The 19,932-nt window shown below is 34.3% G+C and overlaps 3 protein-coding genes across 9 annotated transcripts; 2 read left to right on the top strand and 1 right to left on the bottom strand.

The window, feature by feature from the left end:
• LOC105161625 (uridine-cytidine kinase C) lies at positions 1,013–7,495 on the top strand. 3 transcript variants are annotated; one of them, XM_011079375.2, is made up of 12 exons: positions 1,013–1,337; positions 2,304–2,659; positions 3,233–3,347; positions 4,450–4,645; positions 4,724–4,837; positions 4,944–5,117; positions 5,289–5,483; positions 5,823–5,945; positions 6,016–6,125; positions 6,411–6,516; positions 6,611–6,841; positions 6,959–7,495. In XM_011079375.2, the coding sequence occupies exons 1-12, from the start codon at positions 1,255–1,257 to the stop codon at positions 7,178–7,180; spliced, it is 2,025 nt and encodes a 674-aa protein (XP_011077677.1). In that variant the 5' UTR covers positions 1,013–1,254; the 3' UTR covers positions 7,181–7,495. The 3 variants fall into 3 exon arrangements, with proteins under 3 accessions (XP_011077677.1, XP_011077668.1, XP_011077686.1); XM_011079366.2 differs by having other exon boundaries at positions 2,301–2,659; XM_011079384.2 differs by lacking the exon at positions 1,013–1,337 and adding an exon at positions 1,408–1,511 and having other exon boundaries at positions 2,301–2,659.
• LOC105161591 (F-box/FBD/LRR-repeat protein At1g13570) lies at positions 8,401–10,864 on the top strand. Of its 5 annotated transcripts, none has more exons than XM_011079350.2 (4): positions 8,401–8,544; positions 8,994–9,815; positions 9,987–10,145; positions 10,224–10,864. In XM_011079350.2, the coding sequence occupies exons 2-4, from the start codon at positions 9,006–9,008 to the stop codon at positions 10,521–10,523; spliced, it is 1,269 nt and encodes a 422-aa protein (XP_011077652.1). In that variant the 5' UTR covers positions 8,401–8,544; positions 8,994–9,005; the 3' UTR covers positions 10,524–10,864. The 5 variants fall into 5 exon arrangements, with proteins under 5 accessions (XP_011077652.1, XP_011077646.1, XP_011077638.1 ...); XM_011079344.2 differs by having other exon boundaries at positions 8,416–8,544; positions 8,957–9,815; XM_011079336.2 differs by having other exon boundaries at positions 8,416–8,544; positions 8,912–9,815.
• LOC105161581 (protein NSP-INTERACTING KINASE 2) lies at positions 11,021–14,489 on the bottom strand. Its single transcript, XM_011079317.2, has 12 exons — positions 14,300–14,489; positions 14,034–14,158; positions 13,812–13,941; positions 13,645–13,716; positions 13,420–13,563; positions 13,219–13,290; positions 13,076–13,135; positions 12,884–12,981; positions 12,638–12,790; positions 12,206–12,547; positions 11,728–12,107; positions 11,021–11,637 (listed from the first exon to the last, which is right to left on the bottom strand). The coding sequence occupies exons 1-12, from the start codon at positions 14,347–14,349 to the stop codon at positions 11,317–11,319; spliced, it is 1,947 nt and encodes a 648-aa protein (XP_011077619.1). The 5' UTR covers positions 14,350–14,489; the 3' UTR covers positions 11,021–11,316.

Below are 19,932 nucleotides of genomic sequence, written 5' to 3'. Positions count from 1 at the left end.
CTTAAGCTAACAGAGTAGGTCCATGGTTGGACGGACATTAGTTTTATGAGAGTATTAGTAATTTTTCAAATAATGACGAGCAGTTATAAGAAAAGTTTGATGTAATTTAGTCTAAAATAGTAAGATGAAGCAAATTAACTATGAGCATGGTGTTACTAGTTTGACTAAACATGAAAAAAAAAATGAGAAGAAAAAAAGCATTAATATGAAAATGACTCTCTTCATAATTTTGTATTCATGCAGAAATACAAAATCGCAAGGGGGAATAGAAAATACACTAAAAAGAGAAGATTTTAAAATCATTAAATTCTTTTATTTTACCGATATGGCCAAGTACGACACTTCACAAAATAATCACACGGAAATAACCCTAAAAATCTTTCAAACAATAAAGTTTGGAAACAGAACTTAGAAAAGGGGAAAAAAAACATAAGAGGAAAAGGAATATTCAAGTTTTAGTCTTGTAAGTATGGGTTGGTATTTTTCTATTGAAATTTAATTTTGCAATTAGATTTTATAATTAAAAAATTCATCACGTTGAGAACAAAAATAATCGTAATGGTTAATTCACAGAAAAACACCACATGACCTACACATAATCCAAATAAATTGAGGATTATGGGCAAAATAATGATATAAACTTTCGACCAATGTTTTCAAAAAATTAAAATTTTAATCTTATAAAATATGGGGAAGTGACACTTTTTGCCCTAGCCACATCATCAATTAGGTCCAAAATTTCAATTTATGTGGATCATATGCATGGCCCATTGGTTTTCGACAGAAAAATATCAAATTCTGATTATTTTATTTTAATGTGTGAAATATATTTAATTACAAGGTGTACATAATAAAAATATTAAATTTTATATTTAAAGGATAAAAAATGCCATTTTTCCAAAAAAGGAAATTACTGAATATATAGCATTAAAAGAAAAGAAAGAAAAATAATTGGAGTAAAGTATAAATAAATGAGAGGAAAAGAAAGGTCCCTCTTTTGTCTCTTCAGCGTAGAAGTAGAGTCCAGCGAGTCTTCGATCACTATAGTCGTGGCAATTTCTCTAGAATTGGCGGTTCCGCAAAATCCCTGCAAAAGTGAAATACGTTGATATTGCCATCTGCCCCCAATCTTTTCATGAATCTACAATCAAAGAAAAGGTGCACTAGGAAACGGAAAATATCATAAATCAAGAATCAGAAAGGCATATATGTACACGTATACAACAACACAAGCACGTCCGCGCTAAGCAGTTAATGCCCAAAGGCTCACTACGCTTTTCTTCTTTTCTTTTGCTGAGTACCCCACTTGTGAACGAAGCATACTATCAGCAGAGGAGGTCTGTGTTATTTAAACATGGATATTCTTGTTTGTTTTTAAGTGCAAGCAGGTTCCAATTTTTTTGGTTAGCTTTTGTTTGTAGATCCAGACAAATCTTCTTAACGTTTTTGGGTTGCAATTTTGTGACTTTCCTTGGTTCCGCATTGGCCTCCTCCTGATTTTTGTCATCTGGGTATGTGTTTGTTTTGGTTTTGTGCGTCCCTGTAATGGGGATCATCTCTTAGTGTTCTTGTGCAATCCTGATTGAGTATTGAGTCTTTAAAACGATGATGATTGTGTGGAAGATATGTTCGTGATGTTGTATGGTACATTTCATTAGTATGAATTGATTTGAGAACTGTAAAGATCGTTGCTTTTAGTTGTTTGTTGGAGTTGGCAACGTATACGTGGGTTGTTATAAACTTGGTGGGGGCTGACGGAAACTGATTTTGGGTGGTAGCAAATTGTTAGGATGTTGGCTTTCTGGAATTGATGCTGTCACAGTTTATTTTTGGACTAGGGAAATTTTCTGCATTTGGTTTAGTGCTTTCATAACTTATATTGTAATTGTGGATTGTGTAGATGATGTGGTGAACTCACAATGATACTTCTATTCTTGTTCACTGATTTTACTTATCTGCTTCATATTTGACATGGATCATGGATGAGATGAGTTCTGTAGTTTTCTGAGCATGCAAACGAGTGCTTATCAGAATGTGATATATGTACTAATGATAAACGAGTCTGTTGTCGCACTATGCAATTTCACCACTTGGACTTGGAGCCCATGTTCCATTGTGTGTATTTTTAGAACACTCGAATAAATTTTTGTTGCAGTTTACATTTATTGCTGTTTGATGTGTTAGTAACCTTGTCTGAGCATGCATAAGGATATGCAAGCATTTACCCGTTTATGCTAGTTTCGATGGAATAACAAAAGATTATTGTATTCTCTTTTCTTATCTATACTTTTCCTTTACAGAAGAATACCAATTATAATATCAATGAGTCCAAGTGCTTCAACTGCTGAAGTAACTCAGAAGATACCTAGCCTCTTGAAAGATCAAGTTCGGTTGGTCAAAAGGAAGGACTCTAGCAGCTATGAGATTGCCCCGTTCACTCATAATTTGTCATTTGAGAAAGGTTTTTTTGTTGTAGTCCGTGCATGCCAGTTGTTGGCACAGAAGAATGATCGACTTATATTAGTAGGGTTAGCTGGTCCCTCGGGTGCTGGGAAGACTGTATTTACAGAGAAGATACTTAACTTTATGCCCAACATTGCTGTTATTTCAATGGACAACTATAATGATGCAAGTCGGATAATTGATGGGAACTTCGATGGTAAGAAAATCAGAATGTTACTTTGAGCATAAACAAACAACTATGTGATAACATGGTGATGATATTTATGTGAAAGCAAATAATGGTACTTCTCACATATAGGCACTTATGATCTTTATATTTATGTAGTGTGTAAACTTTTTCAGATAGATAGCCTAAAATATAAATGTCGACTTTGAGATTTGTTCTCTTGGTTTGGTGGACATATATTCGGCCACTTGCAAATCCAAGATTGGACCATTGTATCAGTTTAATATTGTCCGGCGAAATGCCTTCTCTCTAACTTACAAATTCCCTTTACTTTTGTTCTTTACTTATATATTTCACTTATATGAACAGTCCAAGGTTGTGAAATTGGATAGCACCTTATAATAATCCCTTTTCCCCAAGACCATGTTATGAACTTCGCAGCTTACTTAGCCATCACTATATTTGCTCTTACATTTCGAATGTAAATATGATCTTGCGAAATATAACCTGCAGGAATTATTAGTTTCTTTACCAAGAACTCTTCATTAATGGTGAGCAGTCAATGCGAATTATGACATAATTCTTGGGTGTATCATGTAACAGACCCTCGCTTGACAGACTACGAGACTTTGCTGAAGAACATTCATGATCTCAAGGCAGGAAAGCAGGTTGATGTCCCTATTTATGATTTCAAAACCAGCTCCCGCACAGGATACAGGTGCCAGTCAGTCCTTAATGTTCACTCACTTAAGCTCTTATTTGGTCTGGTTTCCAATATGATTGATCTGTAGACAGTTATGGTCTGATCATTGAACATTCTTCTTACTTCTTTTTTTCGCTGTCCTGTATTAATCAATGTGAATGAATTGCTCATTTGATTGGGGGAAAAAGTGATTGTACCAAATAAGTGGAATCATAAAAAGGCATATAAGATAAATTACTTTTTGTTGGTTAGAAAAGAATAATTGGATGGAAAGTAAAATAGGAGGTATATGAAATGTCTCCATAGCCCAATTTTGTTTTTGTTCAAACTTCAAAGTACAGAAAAGTGGAAATATAACTCCACAAGACATAAAAAGATCCTCTATTTTTCTTTTCATCATTTTCTCCATGCATAAAACCCCCATCCAATTGTATCTTGTCATATTTTACCTTTATCTCCTGTTAAAATAAATTGTATATATATATTCTTTTAATTCTGCCTGTTTTGGGGTGTCATCTTCCCAAAGAAAAAGGAAAAAGGTGCCACTTGGTGGTTGACATATTCTGCAGAAGTTTAAGTTTAACACAAGTTGAATTATGGTGATTTTTAAAATAATATAATAGTTTATTTATTGTTTATTTAGCACAAAAAGAAAAAGAAATAAATTATGACTTTATTTTTGTTATACCAAACAAGGGGAAGTATTTGGGATTTATTTCCCTTTGATCATACCAAATAATTTGAAGAACTCCCCTTATGTAAAGAACTTTCCCTTCCAATTGTTTCTCTCCCCTTTCATCCTTGTTGAATAAAATGAAGTAAAGGTGTCTTTAGAGTTTCTTAAATTAATAGGTGCATGATACTCCTATTATGTTAGTCATATTTTGAAATCCTTGGCTAGCTTATACCAATTATCACTTTTATGATGATTTAGTTGTCATTCCTTTAAATTATCGATCTTCTTTGGATTTCTAGTTGTGACTTATTTTGTATTATCATTCTCTTTGTCAGTACTCTTCTTCCTTTCTTGATGAACAGTTACTTCGTAAGGTCTAGGAGATATTTTTGTATTTGCATATGTATTGTTCTATGATCTCATACAGTAATGTAATGGCAGGACACTTGAAGTACCAAGCTCCCGCATTGTGATCATTGAGGGCATTTACGCTTTAAGTGAAAAGTTGCGTCCTTTACTGGATCTTCGGGTATCTGTGACGGGTGGTGTGCATTTTGATCTTGTCAAACGGGTTTTACGGGACATACAACGTGCTGGGCAGGAACCTGAAGAAATAATTCAACAAATATCTGAAACTGTTTGTATTTCTAATCTCTAAGCTTAATATAGCATGAAATACCTTCTGTCTCAGCTGCTCAGCTGGACTTCTCTACAGGTATATCCAATGTATAAGGCTTTTATTGAGCCTGATCTGTGCACTGCACACATAAGAATAGTTAACAAATTTAACCCATTCACTGGATTCCAAAGTCCTACTTATATATTAAAGGTAACCTTCTACCTTGTTTGTATCTGGCTTGGTCAATTATGCTATTCCATGCTCTGGTCAAGAATGACATACTGTATGCCAATAACTATTTGATACATGTTTTTAGTCTCTGAGGAATGTCGCTGTAGAGCAAATCAAGTCTCTCATGTCTGAAGAACATTCAGAAAGTACAGAACAGACATATGACATATATCTTCTACCACCTGGTGAAGATCAGGAGACCTGCCAATCATATTTGAGGATGCGGAATAAAGATGGAAAATACAACCTCATGTTTGAGGTCTTCTATTTCCCTTTTGTTTTTTCCGTCGATGAATGCATCAACAGGCTTTTCAGTTTGTGTTGCAATTACCCACTAGGGACAAGTATCTGAATGCAAAATCTACATTCTTGAAAGTAATATTTCCTGGTTTATCTAAAAGTGACTAATTGAGTATGCCACTGACTGCAGGAATGGATTACCGATCCTCCATTCGCCATATCTCCAAGAATAACTTTTGAGGTTAGCGTACGTCTTCTCGGTGGATTAATGGCACTGGGATACACAATAGCAGCCATACTCAAAAGAAGCAGCCATGTCTTTCGTGATGAAAGGGTCTGTGTGAAAATTGATTGGCTGGAGCAGTTGAACCGTCATTATGTTCAGGTGTGAAACCTTTTCTCTCTTGTCTACTCCAGCTTTTAAAATTACGTGCATTGGCAAGTATTTCCAATATGTTTGTTGTAAAGTGTTGCATGGTATTTGGATACTTTGATGCATTTATCTACTCGAGACAACTCGAACTTTGACAAATGTATTCCTTGGTCAATTTGGAAAATCTCTACTTAAAAGCGGCACAAAATATATAGTTTAAAAATTTGATGGTGTAAAACGTAAATGTCTACTTATTGACCTTGTTCATTTGCTTGTCAATGTAATATCAGGTAGCTTCTTTTGTTGCATGTGGTTTTTAAAGATGCACCCAAACTTCTTTGCTTGAGACAGGTACAAGGTAGAGATCGCCTGGTTGTAAAGTGTGTGGCTGAACAGCTGGGATTAGAAGGTTCATATGTTCCACGCACTTATATTCAACAAATACAACTCGAGAAAATAGTGAACGAGGTTATGGTAAGATAACTAATCTGTACTATATTGACTTCTTCTATTGCATGGTGGTCCTAATCTGAAATCTTGACAGGCACTGCCAGATGATTTAAAGACCAAGCTTAGCCTAGATGATGATCTTGTCTCAAGCCCAAAGGAAGCACTTTATCAAGCATCTGAAACAAGAATTAAGAATCTCAAAAGGTGCAATTGCTAACCCATGCTTTTCTTGTCTTCTGGAATGCTCTTGCATCTTTTTTACTACAAATGCAAATTTACCTTTTCAAATACGTGTGATTAAGTGGTCTTATATCAGGAAATATTTTACTATTTATCACATATTACAGAAAAAATCTTCTATAAATCTTTAAATAGAAGTTTTCCTTGAGCTTTTTGTTTGGCTACTGATTCTCCTATTCTTGCTTCAATGATCCTGGAATTTAGAGGGGTAGCCTTGAACTGGTTTGTGACTTGATTTGTTTTGAACAGTGGTATGTCACAATCATATTCAACACATCGAGACAAAAACCTGTCCAAGATGAACATTGGGTTCGAGGATAGAACAGAGTCACCTTCAACATTAGCCAATCACGTGGTATCTGAATAATGATCTTCCAAATTTTTCAAGCTTCCAAGAATGCTATAATATCTTGTAACATTCTTTAATCTTGCACACTTGTATGTGATAGGGAGCTGTCACGCAGCTTTCAGAACAAATTTCCACACTAAATGAGCGGATGGACGACTTCACATCTCGCATCGAAGAGTTAAATTCCAAGTTAACAAGCTCAGAAAACATAGCATTGCAGGGTGAAGCCTGTAATTGGTCAGCCCCAACTTCTTACTTCATAACTGGATCTGTTCTTCCAAATTCGTCATCTTCCTCCCAGTTAGCAAAAGACTCTTCTTTGACTGACGAGGTATTACTCATCTCATCTGTTCTTGATTAATAATGTTGTCGTTGTTCAATGAAACCTGCCTTCAGTATCTAACTCATTTATTCTTGATGATAATGTGTTCAATCCTGCTCTTGACAGCTCTCAAGTATAATTCGAGGGCAACGCCAAGTTATGCATCAGCTAGATAATCTCTGCAATCTTCTGCATAAATGTTTGGGAGAAAGGCCACAGCATGACAAAAAACGCAAAGAACGGCAAATGGCCGACGCAGCTCCTGTTACAACTTCTACAATACTAGCATCGTTGGCTATTGGTGGCTTGGGAATTTTTTTGGTTAAGGGCTCTTTATCACGAAATTAAGCATTAGTCGACATGTTTCGTCCCGTTTCGTTATTCGGTTATCTCATTGGATCCCACAAATGTTCTGCATTGGCGCCCTTTTGATCAGGAATTCAGGTGGTGGGAGGAAAATCACTTCTCACATAGTTCTTGATGAGTTTTGTAGGTGGAGGGTGTGACTTAGCAAATTTTGTAGCTTTATGGGGATCTTCTGCATTTTCTTCTCAAGTTTAAGTTGCAATTGATAAATAGGGGAAGAGATGGCTTTTCACTTTGGAACTGGAAATTTTGACCTATTGATTATGGCTTTGGTTTCTTAGTCCACATTTTTTGGTTCATTCTCAGTATGTTCAGCACCACCATTCTTGATTATTATTACCATTATGAATTACAAAAAATAAGAAAAATAAAAAAGAAAGAAAAGACAGCACCATGGTCATGAATTAAACAAGAGATGGAAAGAAATTAAAGTTGAAAATGGTGTCTAATATTTTTTCTAAAATTAAAAATATCAAATATATATATATATGTTAGTGTTGATTATTTGATTTATTTATGTTCTAATATCGTCGGAGTATTTTGCAAATCTTTTATTTGTATTTTCTTTAATAAACTCTATCAATATTGTTAACTCGACACATATGGATCGTAATATCATGGAGTAAATTATAAAGAATTCTCTTTAAAATTATCTATATTTATAAATATATTTTTATTATTTGAAAATTTGAAAGTATCCCTTTAAAATTAACGATCATCTTATTAAACGACAATTAATCTCAAATGTTAATTTGTTAAATAATTACAAATCTTAAAATATAATAAGGGAGTATTTATGATTATAACAAATTTTAGGATAATTTATTATAATTTAGGAAAAAATGCAAACAATCTCAATGTAATATCGTAAATGAGCAATTACCCTTTTATAAAAAATAAATAGCGATTTACCTTCTTATATTTTTTAAAATACAGTAATTTATCTCCCAATAATTTTTAAAATGAAGCAATTTACCTCCCAGTACAAGGAGGTAAATTGTTTCATTTTAAAAAGTATAGGGGGATAAATTGCTATATTTTTTTATAAGGAGTAATGTGTTTATTTTTAATATCACAAGGGTTAAATTGCTATTCATCTTTATAATTTAGATATTCTAAATCTATATATTAATTCATTTTTTTAAAAAGCAAAACCAATTGAAATAATGATTAAAATTTAAAATGGAAAATAGCATAGAACTTCCAATCACACACGCGAAAAAGTATTCTTGCCGGTTTCCATCTGTTAGTGTGCTTAGTGGGTGGAGTAAATCAAAAATTACAAGACGAAGATGAGAGAAGCCCTCACTCCACTTTCATCTCATTAGTCCTTTTTCTGTATTCAGGTACATTTTTATGCCTTTTCCTGTTTCTGATTTTTGTACGCGTTGCACTTCTGTATCGGGTCTCATGGGTTGGTGGGGAAGTTGAGAAATTTTTGAGAAATTTGATTGTTTTCTCTTTAATGTTTACCCATAGAAATCATGCGAAGCAATCTATCTGCATAAGATGGGAAATTGGTTCGGTATTAGATTGAAAAATGAATTAAATTTTGTTTTTCTTCCCCCACAAAGTTGGAGAGGCAAAAGCTTTGGGGCTATCTTATTTTTCCTAACTTTCTTTTTCAAGAATTCGAATTATACAAGAATTGCGAGAGATCTTTCATGGGTTTATGCCATACCTTCTTCTTCTTCTTTTTTTTCCCCCTGCAAGGTTGTGGATCATCGCGCTCAAACTATTATATTTAAATTGTTCTAGTGGTGGTGTATGAACTGCTTAATTGGAATGTTTTTAGCTGAAGATTCAAATGGAGGACTTGGACCGTGACTTTTTAAGTGATCTGCCTCAAAGTATCATAGAAACCATACTGACAAAGCTGCCAATTAGAGATGCTGTAAGGACAAGCATTTTATCAAACAGGTGGAGGTATAAATGGGCCTCCATGACTCATCTTGTGTTTGATGATAGAAGTGCGACCCAGTTCAATGACAGAATGGTTGTTGAGGACAGAATTGTGAATTTTATAACCAGATTTTTGTTTCTTCATGATGGTCCAATTCACAAGTTCTCTCTATCTAGCTCGTTCTTGCAGAGCTCTCCTGATATTGATCAGTGGCTCCTCTTTATTTCTCGAAAGGATGTCAAAGAGTTGATTCTTGAATTAGGAGAAGGTGAGTGGTTTAGGGCACCCTCTTGTGTTTTTTCTTGCAAGAATCTGATGCGGTTAGAGCTTGTTCGGTGTGAATTGGACCCTCCACCAAACTTTAAAGGTTTCTTGTGCTTGAAATACCTTAATCTTCAGCAAGTTTTGATTCCCCCAGATGATATTGAGTGTCTCATTTCAAGTTGCCCCCTCCTTGAGAGTCTGACATTGTCATACTTTGATAGCTTAGAGCTGACTGTCCGTGCTCCAAACCTCAAATACTTGATTTTGGAAGGTGAATTTAAGGATTTATGTCTTGCAAACACCCCACTTTTGATTGCTATATCTGTTGCTATGTACATGACTGATGACATAGCGGAACACTTTGAACAAAGCTCGAGCTGCAATTTTGACAAGTTTCTTGGTGGTGTACCCGAGCTTGAGAGGCTGATTGGGCATATATACTTCACAAAGGTAAGTCATCTTGTGTTACATGATCAAGTAACATGCTAAACAAAGCTCTTTATTGCCACCCCATCTCCTTTTCCAGTGTATATGACTTGGATCCTTGATTATGTTCACTGTTTAATGTCATTATGGACTTGTTTTGATTGGTTTGAACTCATTAATCTTTTTTATTTTAAGTATCTAAGTATAGGCAATGGCCAAAGACGCAGTCCAATTACTTATCACCATTTAAAGTTCATTGAGTTATATCAAGTTAGCTTTGACGATGTAAAAGAAGTTCTGGTTGTGCTTCAGCTGATCGTGAATTCTCCGAACCTGAAAGCACTGCAAATCTCTGTGAGTTGTGCACCATATGTCAAACTTATCATCACTCTTGGTACTTGCAGTTTGTAAGTAGTCCTCTAATTTCTGTAGGGTTCCTCAAATACATCTGCTGCAACACAAGCTCCTGACTTGCAATTTTGGGATGAAAAGTTTTCTACTGATTGCATGCTTCGCCAGTTGAAAACTGTGAAGTTGACTGATGTGTCTGGCGTGCCACACGAAATGAAATTTATCAAATTTCTACTTGAACATTCACCTAGTCTTGAAGAAATGAGCATAACACCTAGTTTGTACGTGACAGAGGGCAGATTGAATATGTTGATAGATTTAGTGTGCTTTAGACGGGCTTCTCCACAAGCATCGATCGTTTTTATTCATGAACCAGCATGAGATGTGCTGCAATTTATACATCAAAATCCATTTTCCCATTGGTCTTCTCATGCGGCATGAAGATTCACAGAACACGAGGAAGGCTTCCAAGATTCAAATTTCCAACTCGAATGTCACTGTCCTGTATTTTCATGGAAACTCACTGAGTTAGCTCCTCTATGTTTTTTTTTTTTTTTCTTTCTGAATACTGTATATTTTGTACAGAATCTATTCTTGCAGGTGATTGAAAGAGAGAGGCTGAAGCCATACTGATTTCTCTGTATAACACTGTTACTTCTACACTTTTACCAGAGTGAACCTCACTGGTTTTTCAAAATGGCATGTGAACCATGCCTGTAAAATGCGTAGTCCGAACTTCTTTATTTCAAATTGGTATTTCAATTTATAGTTTACTATATACATGTGAAATAAAATATAAAATGAGGTACCAATTTCTAATAGAGAATGCGATTGGTTTTGGTTGGATATTTGCTGCTAGGGAAAAAAAAAGAAAGAAAGAAAGAAAAAATCACCTTTTTCGCATACCTTTAGCCAAACTGAAAAGCCTCAACTCAATATCAAGAACATTATTGGTACAACTTACAACCTCTAAGAAATCCTTATTCAACATAATCCACTTATAAAGAAGCCTTGCAGCCTAAAAAGTTGGTTTCTCAAAACTGAATCTGTACAGTCATGACAAAGTCCAGTGCACTCCAATCAAACTGCTATACACATTGTTTCGTAGGACTTCTTGTGTTTTGGTGGCTGTAAATTTATGCTGTTTCTGGCTCTTCCATTGGGAAATATACGATCATCTAGGACCTGAGAGTTCCATTGCTTGGACAAGCAATGAAGAGTCATCGGTAAGATCGGAGTATCTGCCTGACGAGGAGAATTCATTTGCTCTGCACCTGGTGGCCTCTGCTCTTTGTGAAGCTTCCCATTTTTCTGCAAGCCCGTCTCCTTCAAGCATCCGAACGACTTCAGACATTTTCGGCCTATGAATGGGAAGGAATTGGGTGCACAGCAAAGCTACCTGCACCATTTCCTCAAGCTCAACGGGATCATAGTTATTCCTGAAATTCTTGTCAACTAGCACATCAAGCTTCTTCTCTTGATGAATTTTCTTCACCTGAAGCCATTTTACCTATGCATGTTATTTGGAGAAAAGGGTATAGAATCTACAGCAAGAGAACACCTTTGCTAGTTAGTTTCTGCTTACCCAATCAAGCATAGCTCCTTTCTGGTTAGCTGCTTTGCCGAATTCTAGAGCCCTCTGACCAGTTATGAGTTCTAGCAGCAGAATTCCAAACCCGAAAACATCCGTTTTCTCTGAGGACTGGCCTGTGGACAAATACTCAGGCGCTATATGCCCCACAGTGCCACGAACAGCTGTTGTAACATGTGAGTCTCGGTGATCAAGAAGCTTTGCTAATCCAAAATCTCCCACCACTGCTTCACAGTAATCATCAAGCAATATATTTGCCGCCTTCACGTCCCTGTGAATGATCTTCGGATCACACTGCTCATGTAGGTACAACAAACCCCTTGCTGCTCCCAAGGCTATTCGTTTCCTCGTAGACCAATCCAATGGTGGTTTGGCTATAGCAGAAATCACTCAGATTGATCAGAAATAGAAACAGAAAGAGAAAATGGTTTATAACAACAAGAATTAGGCCTTTTTGCAATGGACCTTTTACCTTTAAGGCGCGAAGCAACGCTTCCATTAGACATATAGGGATAAATTAAGAGTCTTTCAGTTGGAGTTATGCAGAATCCGTATAGACGGAGGAGGTTTCTGTGCACTGCTAGGCTGATCATCTCGACTTCAGTCTGGAACTGTATCTCCCCTCCAATGTTACTTCCATCCTTGAGCCTCTTTACTGCTACAACTGTCCCATCGTGGAGATAACCTTTGTAGACATTTCCAAAGCCACCCTTACCAAGAATATTCTTGCTGCTGAAGTTGTGTGTTGCAATCTGGAGTTCTCTGAACTGGAACCTTCTTAAGTTTCCTAGGCACACTTCTTCATGATGTTGTTCTGAAAATTCAGGGAAATAGACCGGTTTGTTAGAGGGAATACTGGATGGTGGTTCTTTTTCTATATAGTAAGTGATTATTTCCATTTTACCATTAACGTCGAAAAATATCTGCTGGTTGTGCTTGTGCCTCCACCAGAGCAGAAAACCAAACCCAAGAATCAGCAGACAGATGCAGCCAAGGCTTGTGCCAAATGCTAAAGCAACTCTTTTGTGACTATTTGGCTTTCCTGATGACTGTGGATCTTACAAGGAAAAACAAGAACATGTGACATTTTAGTACAGGATTGTTACAACCAATTCACAGAAGTTGGGTTTAGAACAAAGAAAACTCTTACTTTGTGAAATATTTTGAGACAAAGAGAGGGGCATTGGAGCTGTTCCTTTGCAGTCTGGCTCTTTGCCAGTTGCACAAATCATAGGATTTCCTAAAACACTGTGATCAGAAAAAGTTTGATCATCAACAAACGTAACTTGATATCTAGTCCAGAGAAACTGGAACTCAAAATAATTTCTACAGGAAAACTCACTCGAACGTTTTGGCTGCAAGTCTTGGCACCGGGCCGCTCAAATTATTGAACGACAAGTCCCTAAAACATTACAACGTAATCAGAAAAAGACTCTTGCACTAAATATTGAGTTATTCCAAGCAAAATTGAGATCAGAAGATTACAGGAAAGTCAGCTGAGTCAAGTTGCCCAAAGCTAAAGGAATGGCTCCAGTCAGCTTATTATTGTTTAACCTCCTGTTTCCATCATATTGGACAAAAATAGCAACAGAGGAACTCATTACTGGAATTAGAAAGAAAACCCTGAAAATATTTTAAAAAAATTCAGCACTACTCATCTGTTGCAAAGAGTAAACAGCTGCTTACATGTACTGCAGGTTTTTCAGTTGAGATAAAGAAGGAGGTATTTCTCCTGTAAGCAAGTTATCTGAAAGATCAAGTTCTTGAAGCTTTGGGAGTTTTCCCAACTCAGGAGGTATTGGTCCTGATATATTATTATCCTGCAAGAGCCTGCAAACATAAGTTAAAATTGTGTTAAAATTCCGACATAAAAACCGCTACTCATTCAGCTTGGTTTTTCCAGCTACTCACACACTTGTGAGGTGTGTCAAATTCCCTATGCTACGTGATATCGTCCCCGATAAGCTCTGGCTTGGAATAGCTCTGCAAGGATGTAGCATTAATCCAATTATTTTCAGACAAATGTGAAAATTAATTTCTTATGAAAAAGACAGAAGAGTTGCAGATTAGGTTCTTACAGTGTAATGACTAGATTATCATGGGAACAACAAACCATAGTCCATCCACAAGGATCAACAGAGTTTTCATCCCAATTCAGAACTCCATGAGGATCACTCAATGACTTCTTTATATCCATCAAAGCCAGCACTATTGCACAATTTCAAAACATGGACAACTTCCCTTAGTACGAGGCCAAATTACTAGCTACTTTTATCAGAGTGAAAGCTACAAAGACTTACCTTCATAGTTGACACCATTAGGTGTAAGCAAAGCAGTTGCATAAGCCCAGAATCTGAATAAAGCCACCAAACAAACAACACCTTCTTCCCTTTTCATTTCTATGTGATCACAACTTGAAGAACTACTGTAGTATAATATCAACAAGAATTGAGGTTTAGGCAGTGTTTGGACACAACAGTTGAAACTTGTTGCTTCAAGGATTCAACTAAAACTTCTGCAGAAGCAAGAATCAAATACATCACATGAGAACAGTACAACTACTTACGCTTCCCATACCACAAACTGCACTGTCTTACAGTTTGTATCAGATCTCATGGAAAAAAACAGGCGTTTTTGTAGTAAAAGTGACTAGTAACATGCCCACCACTTGCTCCACTATTTTTTTTTTTCAAATACATCCATAATTCTAAAGCAACAAATATACGATTACAACAATTAATATGTAATACAACAATATTTATAAATCAATCAATAATCGATTTATTTATCTATATTTATAAAGCAACTGAATGTTTTATTTAACTTCAGGATAGATCAAATTATGGGTCCAAAATACATAACAATTAGTTAACTTAATTAGGTCTCTACTTGTCACGAAGTTGAAGAAAAGAATATATGTAAAGTAATATTAAAATAAAATTAAGTCAAAAAGTTGATGGGAAAAAGAAAATTCCTCCAATCATGCTTTTGCTTGGAGGGTTTTCTTTTTCTTTTCTTTTTCTATTATTTTTGCGTTTCTTTAGAATTTGAGTTCTTTCATATCACATAATTTAAAATGTAAAGCAGAGTTGATGCTCTGAGAGTCTGACTCAGACTGCAGGAAAAATTTCTCTACATACTTTTTTCTCCCCTCTTTGCATTTAAATATTACATACTTGGTATCTTGATTAGCTTATATAAATTTGTACCCACATAAATCATCAATCGTTAAATCACACATGATATCATTATCATATGTGAATCCAACGATTCAAAGTTCATGTGAGTACAAATTCATCCGTGCGGCACTGAATTTTTCCTTAATTAAAGAGATTCACATATAATAAATAAGTTTAAACATAATTTTAAGCAAAATAAATTGAATTAATTATAAATTTGTGTGAAAATACTAAAAAATAAAACATTCAAATTCATACAAATCTTGCAAGAAAATTTTGTCTCGAGTCAAGACAAGTCGTTACATGTTCACACAACACACAAAAGTTAAGGAAGATAATTTGTTTCAAAAAACAAGAAAAAATATAAGAAAGATAAGAGAAGTCGTGTTGTTGGATTTGCTTTGGATAGCGTGTTTGAAAGAGGAACACGCGTATTGGGATTTGGCTTTTGGATTTTGCTAACTTTCGGTTTTAATTCATATCTGGATCCAAACATTCTCTGTGCCTGTCATCTACATCAATTCTGATTTTATCAAATAATTACAATAAGAATCTAATATTGGTAACCTCAAGGAGGGGAAATGGGCTGATCCAACAAAACCCCTCACTAATTCTATTTACTAATTAGAATAAATAAGACTATTCTTTTTTCCTTTTTGATTATTATTATATACCTCCTCATTCAAGTCGAATAATGCGATCTCTCTTAAAATACCCAAACAGTTTAAGAACTTAAGACAAGACAAACGTTACATTCGTTGGGTGGTTCCCAACTAAAATCCTCTAATATTTAAATTTGTGTGAACTCGAAATAAATGTTTAGAATTGAATTTTTTAAACTAGAGTACTGTAGTGAAGATAAATTTTACATGGTACACATAGCATCATCTCCATATGAGTGTGTTTTGATAATCAAAAATCTTGATTTGATGATCTAATTGGGCTGGACCACCCAAATAGGAACACAGACCCTATGGCACAATAAGTATTTTCCTTTTATGAATAAATCATAATATACCCTTATTACCTTCTTCATTTCTCAATCATTGTGACAGATTTCAGTCTAATGATTATATCAGTGGTCTCACAACTCTATAATTGCAATACTTCCAATTCAAATTTCTCTAGATGTATAAGATGTATGTCTTACTTATCTTAATCTTTTTCTTACTATTCATTTTAATTTATAGAATATAAATATTGATACGGCTGTTAATTGGAATTCCATGGATGGTCAAGATCTACTTAGATTGAGGAACTAAATTGAAAGAAGCAAGTTAAAAAGAATGCCTAAAAATTCAAATATAAATTAGTTATTAATTACTAATGTGATTGATTTGTAATTACTAATTTGATTGATTGGTTGCATCTGAAAACGGTTGAAACAAGAAAATTCAATTTCTTGCAAGATGTGGGAATGGGCAACACTTGAGGATAAGATGGTTTAGAGTAATATTCTTACTTACTTGTCTACTCTCAAAAGGGCTTTTGCCTTGCTGCTTTTTGCTTTTCTTCTCTGCCTCGGGAGATGCTAGTTATATAGTTTTTAAGAGAATTCTATTAACAAATTCTTTAGTTAAATTTCAAGAAAGTATCTCAAAATAATAGTGTCAGAGTATAGCATAGGCTGTATTTGGAAACCTTCGTATCAAATTATTATGAAAATCTCTCAAAACGCTTGTGTCAAATGCAGGTTGCATCAGGAGATTCTCATATCAAATCTTCAAGAAGAGCTCCTGAAACGGTCGTTGGGCAGTGCCCGTATCGAATTTTCCCGAGCTCCCTTCAAACTAGTTGCACAAGAGAATCCTCGCATAAAACCCACCACGATAATGTCCTCGTACCATTCTCGAGCCATGTCATATTTCCCTATGAGCTCGAGTTGTATTTCTTCTCTTACCCATATATATCACTGTCTAATAGTCACTCCTACATTATCAGCTAACGAGATACTAAAAAAAAAAAAAATCGATACTGTCTATATAAATTTATAATCACATAAATAATTATGAACACTAAAACAACACATACTAATAATATTATATATAATTTAACAACTAATAATAACTTATTTAAATACAAACTTACATAAATGACATCATCAAAGGCCTCGAAGTACAAACAACGATTTCTTACCTCTTTGTGAAGAATAGGAGGAGTAATGTTTAAGAATTAAGGTTGATGACATGACAATTTAGTCAACTATTCCAACTTAAATGGAGGAGGCTTGACAAATAAAAGGAAGAGAGTAGAAAAAGGTTAGAATCTCGAGACATTGTTAGAGATTAATGATTTAATGGTTCCTCGTGGGATCTTCACTCTTCCACCTCAACACTACTCACTGCCTATATTCCCCACTCAACCCTTCCTTTTTTTCTCACTTTAATTATGTCACTTCCCATTATTGTTACTTTATTTATTATAAAAAATAAATTGTTGAATAAATCTTTTTTTCTTGGGGGGTGTCTTTTGGATGTAACTTTTAATTTGAAACTATTTATATACTTAATTAATTTTTTTATATTTCAATGTACTAAAATAATAAATTATTTTTCTTAACAAATTATAATGGTACTGATTCTTTCGTTGGATGCTTTTTTTATTTGAAATTAGTATACATAAATTAACATAAATAATAATGATTGTGGCAAAATTAGAGGTCACATATATATATATATAGCAATTAAAAATGATCCTTAAATCTGGATGTTAGAGTTAAAGTATTCCTGAAAAGAGGGAGTTCATGAGAAACGTTTAATAATTAATCCAAATAAGAATGTCTGTAGGGACAGACATAAATAAGTATAATGATGCATGTAAGAAAATGTGTGGTGTTGATCTTATAATGGTATCTGCACTCTACAACACGTGCATTGTGGATATCTTCACCTTGTTCAATCACTAATTCTTTGGATCCCTTCATTACCTACGTCCATTGGAATAATTAAATTTATATATTTTCTGCTTGTAGTCTGTTTACACAAATTATTTTTGTTTTTTGTGTGATTATAAAACTATTCCAACAGCCAAAAAATAAGGGTAATTTTTGTAATAGTGTCGACTTTTTTAAGGTGTATATGTAATTTTTCAAAAAAAAATATAAATAATGTTAATATTTATGGTGCATTAATGTATAATTATCTAAAAAGTAGAGATAATTTATAAACAGAATGTATATTATGCGATCATCACCTCATAACTAGCGTTTATATTTATTTCTACCAAGAAAATAAACTTATTATCAATATATATCAAGATATTTAAACATACACTCTCTCTCTCTCAAAGAGACAAATAAATTGGAGCCAAAAAGTGGTCAAAGAAATGGGTAGGGACAGTGTAGAAAAATGGCGATGAATGATTTGATTTGGTGTTAGTGGTGGAACCCAAATGCATGAGTACCAAATAATTGCTGCCTTACACATAACATATACACATCATTTGGTTTTAATAGAAGATGCACTACTTATACATAAATACACAACAACAACCTCATTTATATTTCGTCTATGTCCAAGAAAAACACAACATATTTCATCAACTTGACACTCTCAACCCCACCACACATATATGTCTCATCATACCCCTCTTCCACTTTCCTCCCATCAACCTAAATAAAGCCGTCAACGGAGTCTTATTTAGTTGACGATTAATTTGAGGTCTCGTAACCAAAAAATCATGGATCGAGTCTTACTAATGTGTGGATATATATTAGTCTATTTTAATAGTAATTTTTAGTTAATTATACATATTTGATATTGATGGCTAGCAAACGTTGATTGTTGATGATTGAAATTTATAATGTAATCATAATCAGTTCATTAAAAAAACAAAAAAGAAAAGGCTGAATAAAGTCTACAAGAAAACCCTTTTTTTTTTTTTAGTTTTTCAAATTTATATATATATAGTAAAATGAATATTAATTCCCAACTCTTGAGGGGTTGAGGGGACAAGAAAATTGGAATATATGTAAAAGCATAATTGTGATTTTATGAAGGGGAATTTGGCATCTAAGATTGATGAAAAGGTAGATTTTTGCCCACCTTCTAATTATTTTTTGAAGTAAAGTTAGAATTTATTCTGATTATAACTTTTGGAGCTTAGGATTCCATCATGCTTCATTCTCTACCTGTGCTTTTCATTCCCTTTGTTGTGGTTTCAACAATTCCATAACATGACTAACAATATGTAAGTGGAGATGTTGTGAATGTTAATGAGTCTAATTGGATGCCCCCTTTAATTTGTCAAATTGTTCATATATATGTTCCTTACAAACATCCATCATACTTGCATGCAATTGTTTTTACAAATGATGTGAAGACATGTCTGAAATGTGAAATTTAATGAGCTGAATTGTGTGTTTCTAGCATTTTGGTTTCATGTCCTAATATGAAAAAAAGCATGCAAATTTTAAGTTGTGATGGCTTTGTCTCTCTTAATTCATGATGTCGAAAGCGGTCGAAATTTTACAAAAATTTGCCTACTCGACAGAAAATCATCGTTTCTGATTCTATTGTCACTTTGCTTCTCTTTAAATCATCAAACAAGCATCGATGTTCGCCTCTTAAACAAGAAGGGCCAAATAATACAAAGCTATCTTATTACAATAATGTTTTATATCATATATGCTCTGCATAATAATAATATACGCAACCAAATGTATAAATAAACTACTCCTTATAGTAAATAATAATACAACTACTATATATAGACAAAACAAAGAAACAAATAATCTTGTCCAATTTCCATTGAACCTGTTCTTGGAACGTACTAATCAGTATAGATAATATACATATATATAGCAACTTCTTGTGCATTTCCTGTAAAGATGGATATTTATAAGAATAATTTCTAAAATCTTTTTTTTATTATTATTAATGAAGTGATGGGTTGGGATTATATAAGACAGGGTCTTTTTATCAAATCATCTTTATTAGGAGTCATGACATAGACATAGATTTTAAGCTTGATTGTGGTTGCGGAGGTCACAAGGGTTTGTCCCCAAATAATTCATTTGATC

The sequence above is a fragment of the Sesamum indicum genome, linkage group LG1 (genome assembly GCF_000512975.1).
Source record: "Sesamum indicum cultivar Zhongzhi No. 13 linkage group LG1, S_indicum_v1.0, whole genome shotgun sequence".
Classification (NCBI taxonomy): domain Eukaryota; kingdom Viridiplantae; phylum Streptophyta; class Magnoliopsida; order Lamiales; family Pedaliaceae; genus Sesamum; species Sesamum indicum.
This window is presented reverse-complemented; position numbering and strand designations above follow the sequence as displayed.